At 38.3% G+C, this 14,991-nt stretch overlaps 1 protein-coding gene across 4 annotated transcripts in view; it reads right to left on the bottom strand.

Moving 5' to 3' along the window:
- Positions 1–9,525: 9,525 nt before the first annotated feature.
- SPATA5 (spermatogenesis associated 5) overlaps positions 9,526–14,991 on the bottom strand; it is a 325,571-nt gene continuing 320,105 nt past the window's right edge. For all 4 annotated transcript variants that reach the window (XM_019534019.1, XM_019534017.1, XM_019534018.1 and 1 more), the window contains one exon: positions 9,526–11,579. In XM_019534019.1, coding sequence (XP_019389564.1) covers positions 11,403–11,579 — 177 coding nt within the window. In that variant the 3' untranslated portion in view covers positions 9,526–11,402. The remainder of the gene's footprint in view (positions 11,580–14,991) is intronic.

Raw genomic sequence — 14,991 nt, 5'->3', positions numbered from 1 at the left:
CATAGCAAGTGCACATGCACCCCCTGAGTGTGGCGGTGCACACCCTGCAAAAAGGTGCTGCCAACACTTTTGGCGGCGACTGCAGGTAGTCACCGCTCACCACCACCCCCCGCCACCGACACCACTGGTGGTCTGCAATCGCCACTGGCCAGTCTGCAGGTGGTCGCCGAGCACTGGTTGGTGGTCACCCCCACCACCAGTGCTGTGGCTGCCTGCAGGAGCTCCCCACTTACTGCCACCTGTGGGAGCTCACTGTGCCCCCCCGTCTCTGGGGGCACGCGGTGTTCATGCCTCTTACACATCAAAAACACATTTAAAAAAAAATCCTGCATACAGAGTCAGGCCTCTGCCCTAGAGAAACAAATGTGACAAAAAACCCTTTTATCTGAGTTTTTATGCACTTGTATTTTGGATGATGCTAAGATGCCACAGGGAGAGGTGCTACAGTATATAACAAGAGGGGCTTTTTTTGTTTTAGTCTCCAACCATTTTTAAGAGTTCTCTAAAAAAAAAGTGTGTAAAATCAGATGATTAAAAAAAATGCCTACAAGATTTATGAGCATAAGTTCCTTTGGCACTTAATGCTCTCCCCTTAATGGTCATGAAAGCAAGAACTATAAAGAGCATGAAGTAGTACTATACAAGCTTTTCCCCACGAGAAACTTTCACAAAAGAGCTGCAAAATGATTTGAAATAACCAACACTCTACAGTCCTGGAGTTTTCTTAATCAAAGAGAGCCATTTATGCTGAATTGTTCTGTAGTTTTAAATGTAGATCATTCTTCATGCTTAGGTAGCACTTTCATTTAAGGATCCAAAGCCATTTCACAATAAAATTAAGATTTGGGGTTTCAGGGGCACCTAGTGAGATTAAGCACCAGTTCAACAATTGGATGATCAATTCCTTTAGGTCTCTGAAATGCTACCCTATCTGATTAAATCTCACGAGCAAGGGAAGTATTAACCCTGTTTTACAAATTGGCACACTGAGGCACAGGACAGTTACACACCTTGCCCAAAGCCACATTATGAGTAGAGTTAGGAAGAGACTCTAGGCAATCCAAATCAAAGGGAACCATTTTTGACACAGAGAAAGGGCTAAGGTGCATGACCCTATTTGCAAATGTGAACCTTTTTTTGCACAAAACACTTAAATTACAGATCATGGAAATATCCGAAACAATGCAATATTGTTGTTCACTTTAATGCTTTCAGACGTTCCGAGAAAACAGTGTTTTCCCCTCACCACGATGAACAAACTACTGACAATTTGAAGAACAAGCTATATTTAAAAAAATAAAAATCATTTTCTTGGCAAATAAGCATTTTGTTGTCAGGGAAATGTTCTGTGAAAAAAATTGTGATTAAAATTCCTTTGAACTTACAACATCCTCTGAGAGATTCATCCCCAAGGAAATGCAGACAGTGTTTCCACTGTTTCCTTTCCTTCCAAAGTTATGCGAAGGCAGGCTCAGAATTCACTGGGGCTATCCACATAAGCGTCATTACCAGGTGCAGCAATGAGCATGTACACAATCAAATGTATCCCAAGCTGCCCTGACCACAACCCCTTTTTAGCAAGCAACAGTCCATTTTGGGAGTGTGCAGGCACCTGCAATGGAAAGATTGTGATCATGGATTTTTTTTGCTGCTGGGGAAACAGTCCAAGATTTGTTGAGAAGCCTGTATCAGCTTGTGCAATTTAGCTCCCCAAACCAGAAAGAACAGAGACTATAAAATGTACTGTATGTCATTTTATACTTGCCTGATAATCCAGCTGTGATAGGGTTAATATGAAAGAAACACTTTGGAAAGACAAAATATGACAGCTTCTCAGTTAGGGCCTAATTGACTACTTCATCACTATTTATGGCAGTAGAAACCCTGTTTTTCATAGATAGTGCAGGTACACCAGCGTCAAACTATTCTAAGGCAGTGATGTACCCTGCCTCCAATGCCAGAAGGTAGCAAGATACTAACCATTTTTGGGGGTATCAGGAACTCTTCCAATGTGTGTCTCCTATCTTTAATCCTCTCTTTGTATGTCTAAATCAGTAAATGTTTAATATGAGAGTAATCCTGATTCCTGTTTGTTTTTCTACTGTTCTCTCCAGCTCCCCCATGCCTTAGTTTTTTTTAATCAGTTCCTCTTTTTCATTCTACTTCTTCCCTTCCCATTACCTATGAGACAGGGATTTGAAAATTTTGCCCCATATGAGTTAAACTTGGAAAAAGGAAAACTCCATCAGCTACATCTTCTTTTAATTTTCTCTGGAAGTGCAGGAAGGGGCCTAACAAAGCTGTATGCAGGCAATTGTGTTATCCAGGCACTTGGCACTACCAACTGATTCTTGATTACTATTCATTCCTCAGGAAAATAAAACATCCTTTTGTAGTAAAAGTTTAACCGGTTACTAAGATGCCTTACATATCAACAAAAGTTGCTTTTTACAAAATTGCATAGGATAAAAGAATGAGAGTGGAATGAGTCTGAGGTAACCAGTTGGTCTTACTCTTTTACATGAAAAGCAGACAGTTGAAACATGTCTTCTCCAGTCTGAAGAAAATGTTAGATATGTTACACATTTTGGATAAAGTGTAAGCAACTCCCTTAACAAAAAGAAAATACTTAATATTGTACTCTCTTCTGTGTGAATATGCCAAGAACGCAACCAATATTCACAGGGTCTCTTCACTTAAAGAAAAAAAGCCTGTATTGCAGAGGTTTTTGAAATGATAAAAAATTGCTGAGAATAATCCCTGTTTATGCTGGTAGAAGCATTCCAGGACATTAAAGGATTTGTTTGCTTGCTAATCTGCCCCAGAACCCCTAGGCCTTATCAAACACAAATTGTATGAATAGTAGGAATCTTTTACTCTTGTAGCTGCTATCAATTTGATTGCTTTCCATTTAAAGGCACAGTATACAAAGTCTGATGCAGAATAATGCTGCAGAAGAAGCATGATACCTTTCCCTTGCAGCCCTTGAGTCCACTCACCTATCAAAACCTTTTCTAGAATTTCTCACAACAGACTACGACGCTATTAGAGCAGCCCTTCCACATCAGTGTTGGGATGTTCTAGTACTGCATATCCCAGAGCCATCATTTGCATTTTACATTAATACACCTTAACTTTAATCTTCAGGGGTAGCAAAGCCCTTTTCACACTTAGTTGACACGCAAGCTACGCACAATGATCACTTCACCCAACAGTTAAGTGAAACCGCTTTCTGGAGTGATAAAGGGGATAAGCTGGAAGGTGTTTGTTTTTAACAGAGCACAGCCATGCAAGACATGATTTTTGACAGGAGAAGAATACAGTAGTTTTTTTTCCTAAAAATGCTTAGGAAGGATGATATTACACAAGGTAGAAAAAACAGTGAATTTGATGTCTTTGCTCTTAGTAGCATGGTTTTCAAATGATCACAGGTGGCCAGTACCCCTTAACAGCCTCTTGGAGCAAAAACTCAATTCCAGTTTAAGGGAAGAGGAAAAAAACCCCAGTTAGTCACTATCACTGGAGAACTATCATCCAAAAACAGACCATGCCTGTTCAGCTTGACTGTGACTTGTATGATCCACTGAACATCATAGAGTAAAGTTGCAAAAGGAAAGAATTCATATGTTTTCACACACACGGCCTTCATTTATTAGAATTTTGGAGTCAGTGTATTAAAACCTAGAGGGAAGAATGACAGTTTAAAATATTTTGCCCAGAAACATATAAAGCCCAAGAGAAAATGCATGGCTTAGTCTTCCTAAAGAAAAGATTAATAACTGAATCAACAGAAGTTGCAGAGACAGCAGACACAAATCCAAGATTAGAATTTGGTTTCAGCTGTAACACTAAAAAGCATTATTTGTCTTCCAGATGTTAACCCTACCATTCGAAGCCAAAACCAAATAAAATAATTGCAACTCTGCATGTCTTTCTCACCTACCCATTAGAAATAAATTATATTCTTTATCTGAGTTTATGGATTAGAAACAATCCTTAAAAATGCTCCATTTTTATATTAATTGTGATACTTCTTGTTATGCTGAATTCACATTACTTCTTTTCCTATCTAGGGTGAATAAAGCTACCAACATAAAACTAACTTTCTAAAACAGGAATGTCAAAGATATGGCCTGCGGGCTATCATCTGGCCCCACAGCGCTGCCCAGAAGTCTCAAGCAGCCTCACAGGCAGCCTTCAGGGTACATCAGATGGCTCCATGTGCTTCATGTGGTGCCTGTTCCAACTGTTTTGGGATCACAATGCATGCAGCACCTGGTTTAGTATGTGTCCATTTCATGCCAGATCCAGCATATGGCCCAGAGTGACCAAAGCAAGTACCATGTGCAACATGTCCCTGCAATAGCTGGTGGGGGCACCATATGCAGTGTGGTCTCAGACTGGCTTCTCCTCGGCACGAGCTGCATGCTGCAGAACACAAGCTGGGGCAGGCACCACACGCAGCACAGTCCCAGCACAGCTGGAGTGAGCACTGCACCTGGTACCCATCCAACCACTCCAGGGCTGCTTTGCATGGGCCACCTGCTCTGGCCACACAGGGACATGTGCTGGATCTGGCATGGAGTAGGTGCTGCATGTGGTCCTGGAGTGGTCAGTCTGGGACATATATGTGCTAGATCTGGAACATGGGCCAGTCTGTGGGCCAGATTCAGCCTGTGGCCTGGCCCCAAGCCACTCAGCTGGTCCACACGGTTGGATGTGTTTGATACCTTTGTTCTTCACAATATACCCAGATCTTTTCCTGCACACAGCATTTTCTGTGCAGTTATGGAGCAGAGGAATGCGTTTTAGCTGACCCAAAGATGGGTCCTTCACTGGCCATGAGCTCAGTGTAGTTCACAGCAGGTTTGGGATGTTTTAAAGAAATGCCATCTGTTTATGCTGTTCACAATGCTGACAGATCATTTGAGAACATCTGAAGCAAGTAGTAATCCTACCACCTTCCCTTGGTCCTGTATCTGCTATAAGGAGTTTGTACAGAAGGGTGATAGAGCAGCGGGATATACCAACTACATTAGTTTTATATCCCTTTCAACAACGGGTACAAAATATGTCCCATTTCCCTCTATGCAACTTAGAGCTTTAAAATGTGAGCATTAAAGGCAAATTATAGCTGGAAAAAAGAATGGTATTTCACAGTTATGTCGAGCTTCTCATCTGGAGATCTTAAAGCACTCTACTAAACACAGCACTAAATTCATCCTTGTATGCTACAACACTGAAAAATGCAATACAATGATAAAAAAAAAATAAAAAAACAAGCAAGAGAGGAATCCATTTTAGGCTGAGATTGTATGTGGTAACTAATATAGTGATATTAGGAATTTTTCAAATTTGCTGTGTTTACATAAAACATTTTAAAATGTTGTTTTAATCAGAAACCTGTCCTTCAGTCACGACACTTTGATAACAGCATTTTATAAAACTCTCCATGTTTCTGAATATAATTCATACAATATAAGCGTGCATATCTATCTGTCTGTCTACCTATCTCTGAATATACGTATACATATTTAGAGATATATACAGATATAGATATAAACATACAGGAATAGACTATAACACATACGAGAGGTCCTTAAAAGCTTTAGAGAAGTTTAGTTTTATCCAAATTTGGTATATTTTTATTAAATGAGCCAAACTCTTGGCTTCTGTCCATCACTATATGGTCCAATTTGTCTGGGAAGCTTTAATCAAGATATTCAAATATGATATCTGATTCTGAGTGCTCAGTTCGAAGGGCCTGGTTTTCAGAAGTACTGAGTGCCCAGATTTAGGTCCCTTTTACTTGTCTCATACTTGATCCTACACTCCTTAAAATCCGTTGTTTTGCTTTTTGTTTTCAGCAGTGCTGTTCCATCCAAGAAAGCAGCCTCTTGTTTCACGAAAGCCAAAAAACAAATATCTCTAACAGTTCTAATGGATCAATATTGCCTACAGACAGCAGGTTTTTCCTAACCACCTTAGATGCAGTGCTCACTCCCCTCAGCTAAAAGATCACTATGTGCAGGAATGTTCTCAGCAGTTCTCTTCTCCCTTTACCATCATCTGCGCTCCACCAGAATTGAGACCAAACCACGTTCGGTAAGAAAACACGTTCCAAGCACAGCCATTCCATAAAGCTGTAGCCAAGTGATGTTTAGTAATGGACATATTCTGCTTGATGCCTAGTTTCTGAAGCAGAAGAACCACAGTTTGACATTCACAATAACTAAGAAACCAAGAGCAGAGAGTTACAGAGCAGAGCAGAAATCTCACCTTTAAAAGCTACAAAATTCAACAGAATGGATACATTTAACTACCATATTTACTCAAATCCAAGATGACTTTGAATTTAAGACTTTGAATTTTAGATGCCCATTAGATTCTCTATATGGAAAATTACAATTTTGTTTTAATTATCCATGTGTTGAACCTAATTTTTGGAGTGCCATCTTAAACATGTTCCTACCTGCCTGCTGCCACAGAGGAAGTAGTGGCAGGGGGTAAGTGGTAGGGAAGCAAGTGGCCTGCTCCAGCCTGTTGCCTTCCCAGCCCTTTGAACCCCTGCCCTCACCCTCCCCATCTCTGTGGTGCCTGGCCCTCCACATGCCCCACCGCCTGCCACCCAACCTCATCTTGGAATCCAGTAAATAATATTCTTGAATAAACTTCCTTAAAATAATCTTTATTTTATCCCTGTTGTTTGCCCCATAACCTTGAACTACCTATACATTTTATTCTATTTCAATTAAGGAGTCACAGGAAATTATTCAAATGCACTACCTTCTTGTTCCACAATTAAAAAAACTGTATATTGTACTTACACTGAAAATCTGTTTTATGCATTAGGAAAAATGCAAGACTGAACTTTTTTTCAAGTGAAGTGAAAACATTTTAATATTTTGTTCATAAATATTCTCCTAGTCATTTTTAGCAAACATGCCAAAAGATACTTTTGCCATTTTGAAAGATGTTGTTATTGGAGAAAAAGGTTAAACTTAAACAAAATGTGTCTGAAATACAGAAAAAAACAATTTAACATGAACAATGCCACAATTCAAACAGTAGTTAGCTCAAAAACAAACTTTGAGATATAAAGGGCAGGAGAGGCCCCATATTTATCTCTACAGAATATTAAAAAATAAGCATTAGAATTACTTTGAGAGAAAGGGGGATATATTCGGTTTCATAATGGACTTTTCTTGTTCATGAAACCATATTTGTTGTAAGAATTAAATCATATAAAAGCAAACAATATTCTAGGCAATTAACCCACAAGAAACAAATCAATAGAATTAAACATCACATTCCAGGTTTAATTCATCCTACCATGCCCAGGTTAATGGTTCTAAACCTTTTTAGACTCAAGGCACCCTCAGAAAATGCCAGGACTTAATTTTCACTTGCTTTTTGATTGAAGAAAAATAACAGCAGTTTTATCTGTTGCAAAGGACTCAAAAAGACCACAACACATCAGGATATTTTTGACACTATGGATTCCTATTTGAAATCCCTGAGTTTAGCTTGTGAATCAGGTGTAGCTGTTTGCATACCTAACTGTGCTAATATTGAGCAACACCTTTAAGAGAATCTTATGGCACCCCAGGGTGCTGCTGGTTTGAGCATCAGTGGTACAGGTCGTGAGGTTTATATGATTTCCTGCAAGAGACTGGTGCAACTCTAAAGAACCATGTGCTGATAAAGCGGGCTGTGGAAGATTTTGCTCTGAATTATATTAAAGAAAATGTTGACATAAAAATAATGATGTAATTCAGAGTGCTGTGTCCTACCATCCTCACATTAACTTCAGTCAGAGTCCACAACATTTAACCCTCTACAGGAATGGTTCTCAATCTTTCTAGACACAAGGCACCCCCTTTTCAGACTCAAGGAAGTCCTCCATAGCCTTGCGAATAGTACCCCATTTCAAAAATGAATTTTTTTTGCAGGGCGTACCTCCTTGCAGGGGGCCAGGCAGTTCGGGAGCAGTTACAGAGGGAAAGCCTGAGCCTGTCTTTATCTGCTTATCACCTCAGACCTTATCTCTTCACACTTCTTGGGGCACCATTCAAAGAAACTCTCTGCACACCAGTGTGCCCCAGCACCTGGTCGAGAATCACTGCTTTACAGGATCAGGACATCATGCATTCAGGCACTGTTTTGCAACAGTATTTTCCAAAGCAGTTTCAAAATGGTTTGATATTGTGTTTTGTTGCAGATGAACTCCTGCTTCTGATAAGAAGGCTCTGAATTGTTATTTCATGATAACTCTGGACTGTGTCTGTCATAAGGAACTAAGTTTGTACTATCATACATTATTTCAATCTCAGATTATCCACTATTAGGATGAAGAAAGCTTCCAATGGGCGTAGAATCATTTGAATTTCCCCAAACTTGTATTTGATAGCAATGTATTGTTTATTAATTTTATACATGTGCCACAAATTGAAAGAAAATCAAGTTAAAAATCAATCTGAAACTGCTTTGTGTATTCCAAAAATTCAGCAATATTTCATATTTAACATTCAATAAATCGCACAGGAGATCTGGCATAATGAGGGAAGCAAGCTGTAGCTAAAAAAAAAAGAAGAAATCTAGAATACAATTTTTCAAAGCAGAAAGGACAACCAGGAACCAGAATCCCTCTCCCTTTCTAATGTCCAACACTCCCAAATCTGCAGCCTCCCTACCATACAGGGAGGTTTCGCTGATGGCAACAGGAGTCTCACTTACAGAACAGGCTGCAAGTCCCACCTCCCTCTCTCTGTCAGTGATACTCAATCAGGAAGCCACGTCATTCTGCAGTGCCCTGAGATCCTGTCAAGCATGCCATGGGGTGCCACACAATGTTAACCCTTTTAGGAGTGCAAACATAATTCACAAGATAAACCCAGAGATTTCAAATGGGACTCCATCATGTTAAAAAACCACTCCGCTCTGTTGTGTGGTCTTTCTGAGTTCTTTGCAACAGAAGAATTGCTCTGTTATTGAGCGAAAACTACGAGCTGACATTTTCCAGGGTGTTCCTAGAGTTTAACAAGGGGTACTTTGAGTCTAAACAGGTTGAGAAGCACTACTCTAGGTTTCCATATTGATGCCTTTTACTATGGTATCAAAGCATGTCCCAAACAACAATTACGTATTTCTCAAGGTCAGTATGTAGAGCGTCTGTAAAGGTGATCACGTTTGTCAACAGTGTTTGTTTACAGTGTTAAGGATTAATGACCCCTCCCCCAACAGGGGGTGCCAGCACTGTTAGTACTGTTAGGTTTGCAAACATGATTCATAAGATAAACCCAGAGATTTCAAACAGGAATCCATAGTGTTAAATGCATCCTGACCGGTTGTGGTCCATCTGTGTTCTATGCAACAGAAAAATTGCTCTAGTATTTTGTAAAGTTAAAAAAGTGAGCAAAACAAGACCTGGCGTTTTCAGAGGGGCGCACTGAATCCAAAAAGGCTGAGAACCACTGCTTTAAAGGAATAACGTCAACTGGAAGTACAGCCATTTTATTTAAAAAAAAAAGAAAAAAAAAGGTAAAAATAACTGTAGGTAATACACCTGGCTCAGGGTCCCTCTACCACATTTTCCACTTTACTATTTCTTTAATGTTTTCTCTCTCACCTGGCACTATGTTAAAGACCCTTGCAAACAACATAGAAAGAGTGAAACTGCCTATACACTAAGTACTATGAAACACAAAGTAAACAATTCTGCTCCCAATAATCTCTTGGTTATAGCCATCTGAAATGTTCCTTGTAGCAAGAGTAAATTATAAAAATCAGAGAAATGTTTGATATTTAAAGTGAGGATCTCCCATTCACGGCTGTATTTAGTAAGAGTGGAACTGAGAAAACACTAAAATCTAGATTAGAAAGAGATACAATTTTTGCATAAACACATCCTGTAATTACCATAGGAAGCTGATGCCTTCACAGCCAACAATAACGAAATCAAAACATAACACAACAGATAGTAACACCTGAAATGATTTTACTTGATATCAACAGGTAACAGCACAATTTAGCTAATGTTTCAACCCTGAGAGATCTTCCATTTCACTGAAAAAAACATTAGGAAAGTGTGCAATTACTAACTAAAACTAAGTCATAGCCACATATGGCTTTTTTAATTTATCATTGATTTTGATTATTCTGCCTCTGTAGCATCATATCCGGTATACAATATCTTTTCTTTCCATAGCCAGGGGAAAAAAACTTTAACTAGTGCTGCTTGGTCAGTTTTTGCAACTGGATGCGAGAATACATGTCTAAGAAGAAATCCAAAGTGGTTTCAATGTCTAAAAAGGAATGCAAAGTGGTTTCAATAATCAAAATAGAGAAGAAATACTTTTTAAATCTGTATCCATCTCCATAATATTTGTGATCAATTACAACACATAACCTTATTCATTACATTTTCTTATGAATTTCCAAAGCTAATTTTTAGAGGTAAAGTTTAAATGCATATTCTTTGATGATTTAATCATTTGCTCCATATCAAGAAATAATGACTCTCTCTCTAAAGCTACTTTTACATCTTATTTTACAATATATCCTCTATAGATAAAAAGAGTATTTGGTAAGATAAATAATCCTGTGTATGAAAAAAACAACAAATATAGGAAATGCATTGATTCATAAAGTACCTTTTGCCTAATCAACAAGGTACTATAATTCATTCTTCAACTACAAATTAATTCATGTATTCCTAGAATTGATTCTAAAGTAACCAAGAATTAAAAGTAATCCTTTTTCCCGTCTTCATTAGAGACCTAGTGCTGTGCTTCTAAGATCTGTCCCTATAATTTCTATTTTGATTTTATACTGCTTGTATAGGAGGTATCTGAGACTGAAGTTAAACTGTGCACTGTAATCAATCAAGACACCTTAACTTTTTCTCGGAACACTTGAATGTCTGGCAGGCCTGTTTGGCAACTTTTTGAGATGTCATAAATCAAAAGATTTCAGTATAATTTTCAGCATGTATTTGTGCCACTCCCAAGCTCTGTGCCTTTTTTGTCAGCAATGTGATGTTCCTTGGCATGAAATTGACATCCAGACACACAAACATTAAAAATGTAGGGACACTTGTTACTATTGCAAACTTGTCCAGAAGATCAAGGATCAGCCTAAAAATTAGGAACGTTGTCATGATTTTTTCATTTTAGACAAAGCTAGTGCAAAGAACAGTCTGAATTACAGCAATTCCAATTATGCTATTTTATTGTAAAGTTACCAGTATACACTTAGCTCATACAATACCCAGTCACCACAAAAAAAAATTATTATGAAGCTTTTGCCTTAGAGTTCATTGCATTCACAGTAAGAACTTCTTTGGCTCACAAGAACTTTACAAAGATGTACATAATGGGTCCCCGCATATATGTATTCACTTCTCAGAGTGCATGCAGTCCACTCTCCTGGTGATAGTTTGAATAAAACTGTATAAGTGAATCAGGAATTCTAGGCCTCACAATAGTCAATGCTTGCTGAAAATGTTTTCTCATAATACATTTCGCTTGGATATCTTCCTGAAGTGCTAGGAGGGCTGCTTCTCTACAGACTGCCGTTATCTGCAAATAAAGACAAAAAAATCATTTATATATAATAATTTGTAAGTTACGTCACCACTAAAGAAGATGTGTGTATGCCAACAGCCTGATTTCCTGTGTAAGCTTAGTAACTCCCTTTCTTTTGAAATTAGTGGGACTGATAGGTGCTCAAAACATCTAAAAGTGAGCCTGTTGATCAAATTTAGATTCAAGAACACTGCACTTTATTTAAAGTATTACAGTTACTTTCGGTTGTCATGCTAGCCTTGTGTTTTTCAACTCTCTGCAACAGATGAGAAGTGAAAATTCCAATACGTAGGCACAACCAATCTGACAAATATCTCTGTCCCTAAAACACAAGAACAGATATTCCCAGGTCTTGTGACTGCTTTCCTCCTTAAATCCTATGCTGGGAGAGAAAAACCAGTTAATTCAAAGAGGAAAGTTAGGAGGAGAGGGGTGTGTAGAAAGGGAAGAGGGTTAAGGTCTCATACCCTGAAATGTGTTTTTAAGCTCTCTGGACTTCAGACAGCGGAAACAGACTGATGCCAGTGTCATTCTAAAGACATTACTGTGGTGAAAAGAGCTTGTGGAATGAAAAGAGATATTGTGATTTCCAGTGCAACAGGGAAAACAGTGATTGATATTGACTGCTCCCTTATATCTGTAAATGAAAGAGCCAGCTGAAACACATTTGTCCAGCCATTCAGCATATTTTCTCTGTTTGTTCACTTACTGAAAAGAGTTCCACTGCTTATGCTGTGCTAATGGTTGCCAAAGCCATTTAGTAGCTTTTTAGAGGATTTAGCAGCATGTTTAGGAAGCTTTCACAAGAAAACATGCATGGATTTAGATGGCTTTGTCAAGTTACAACAATATTACTATTAGTTTTGTGCTGCTCTAATGAACAGGGAAACGAAACACTGCTGTTATGCATTTTAATGTATTTCAGTACCTCAAAGACAATAAACTGTTAAAGGATTGCTGAGATTTGGTGTACCAACTCCTTATGGTCATAAGTATAACCTAATTCTAGAAGCTAATGAAAGTATCTTTGAAGCTCAGGCTCATTTCATCTCATGTACATCGTATACAGTATGTTTTTCATGGTACTAAGTGGAAAAACTCATTTGTTCACACTGATCACTTGTTTTCCAATGCTGTTTCACGTTTGCCATAAAAAAACCTGAGAAAATAGTTTTTTATTAGTAAGTTCTACCTAGACAACCTATTAATTATCTGGAACATCAGAGCTACTGAAACAGAAAGCCTAGCTCAAGTAGTTTAACTTAGAAAGACTTTACCATTAATAGGAAACAAATGCAACATTTCATTACTGGATCCAGTAATCCAGTAATCCAATGGCTAATAGACTGTATATTTTTACTGTTAAGAAAAACAGTGGAGTGAGGAGGCGCACCAGTCTGGTAGATGTAATAAGACTTCAGAGAAGAGGAAGCAAAAGCTACTACTAACCTTATCTCCCTCTGTTTCACTCATACAGAAATACACTTTAGAAGAACTGGCCCATCTGCAAATGCTTTTAATGGTTTTTATGTTGCCTGTATGTTCTTGCCAAGAATATCAGAAACAGTAACCATAATTAACCTCTGAAAGCCATCCTTTGTTTCTAGTTTTGTTCTTAGGAACATTCTCAGAAGGCTCCACTAAACTGGAAATTACCAAACACAAACAAATACCAGTAAAATGATACATCCGATTTAATTTTCTGGTGTATCTGAGGTGCTAATAGAGATGTGTAAATTATTCCGCCAAAATAATTTGATGAAATTTGCCTCTCTTCTTGGTTGCAGTCAAAACCTAACCTTTTTACTACTCAAAATTAAAATACTCTAATATGGTAATACTGTACTTTATTTCTTGCTCCCTGTTTATCAATGTTCAATTAGCCACTAGTTACATGGCATAGTTTCCCATTTAACTGTTGACTGACAATATCAGATTTCTGAACTGGAAGCTCAGGAAAGGAAACTTTGGGAAAAATTCTGATTATTTAGGTATACAAACAGATTTTCCCTCAGCCCACAAGTGTTTTGGTTAGTTGTATTTGTAGAGAATTGTAGACATTCTAGTTACATCTGCAGAAAATGGCCACAAAAGATACCTGACTAAAGGGAACTGAAACTAATTTGGGACTAAACTAGTTAGGCACTAATGTGCTTGTATTGTTTGCCCAACTGTATTGTTTAGACAGATATGTTTATAACATTTCACAGCAGTTGTTTCATTGGAGATTCAGTATTAGATTTTTAAAATGTAATTTTGCTTAAAAATCAGGCCAGATAGTTTAGAGTAGCAAACTGAAAAGAAAAAGGGACAGAAAATCCCATCATGGACCAGGAAATGAGTAGTTCTTTAACGGGCCACCTATCTGTGCTTTGTGAAAACAACCTGTCTACATTTGGGGAGCTGCTGGGAGATCCCTGAGTGGGAAAGCAAGTTTTTCTCCCCACCTGAAAGAAATACCAGCATAACATTGTGAAAATCAATGTGCTCAGGATGTGGGGAAATCAATATTTTCCCCACATCCACCTTGTAAAATCTGGCCCACAAAAGCATTCATTATTTTATTGCACTTCTTTCCCATGGCTCTTCTTCCACCACTTCCCATTTTGATATCAGTGATCCCTTTCTGCTGAGCATGAACACAATCCTGGGGTCCTGCAAGTCAGCTTCAAGGGGGGGAGAAAGCTGCTGACAGAAGCTGGTTGCATCTTTTACAGTTTTCATAGACACATCAGGCGTGAAGCAGAATTGGTCAAACAGCAAGCAAAATGATACCTTCCATCATGAATTTCAGCCCATTACTAATATCTGGTTCCCAGGCAGCCACTTTGTACCAAGAAATATAATTGGAGACTAAATCTAAAAAAAAACCCCTTCCTGCTGTTTATATAGTTGTATCACCACCCAGAACCTTGCACAGTCAAAACTAAAAATCAACACATATGTTTCTTATTAGATTAAAAAACCTGCTTACGCACCAAGAAAAAGAACCTGGAATAGCATGTTTATCTGCATCACTCACGAAAACCTAGCACAATAATATGAAATAAGTGGACCCATAAAGTTGCTTATGCAGAAGTCATTTCTTGCCAATTTTAGGATTCTTCAGAAATGGTGAAAATGATGCCAGAAGAAATACAGATACTAAGACTGAATGAGGCTGGGAGCAAAATTCCTGAACATCTGCACACTTGTCGTTTCTCCTGGGAGAGCAGAGACTCTCCCAGGACACATTCAAAATCTGTACGTGATCTAAGTCTAAGCTACTTTTTAGAAAAATCTGGAGATGAACCTGAGATATGGGTCATTACTAATTAAAGTCATATCAAATCCACTGAGTCAAAAAATTACACACACACTATCCCAAAGCAACACTCTGCTATCTAACTCTTATCCCAAAGAATAA

The sequence above is a fragment of the Crocodylus porosus genome, unplaced genomic scaffold (genome assembly GCF_001723895.1).
Source record: "Crocodylus porosus isolate Cpor-Errol unplaced genomic scaffold, CroPor_comp1, whole genome shotgun sequence".
Lineage (NCBI taxonomy): Eukaryota > Metazoa > Chordata > Crocodylia > Crocodylidae > Crocodylus > Crocodylus porosus.
This window is presented reverse-complemented; position numbering and strand designations above follow the sequence as displayed.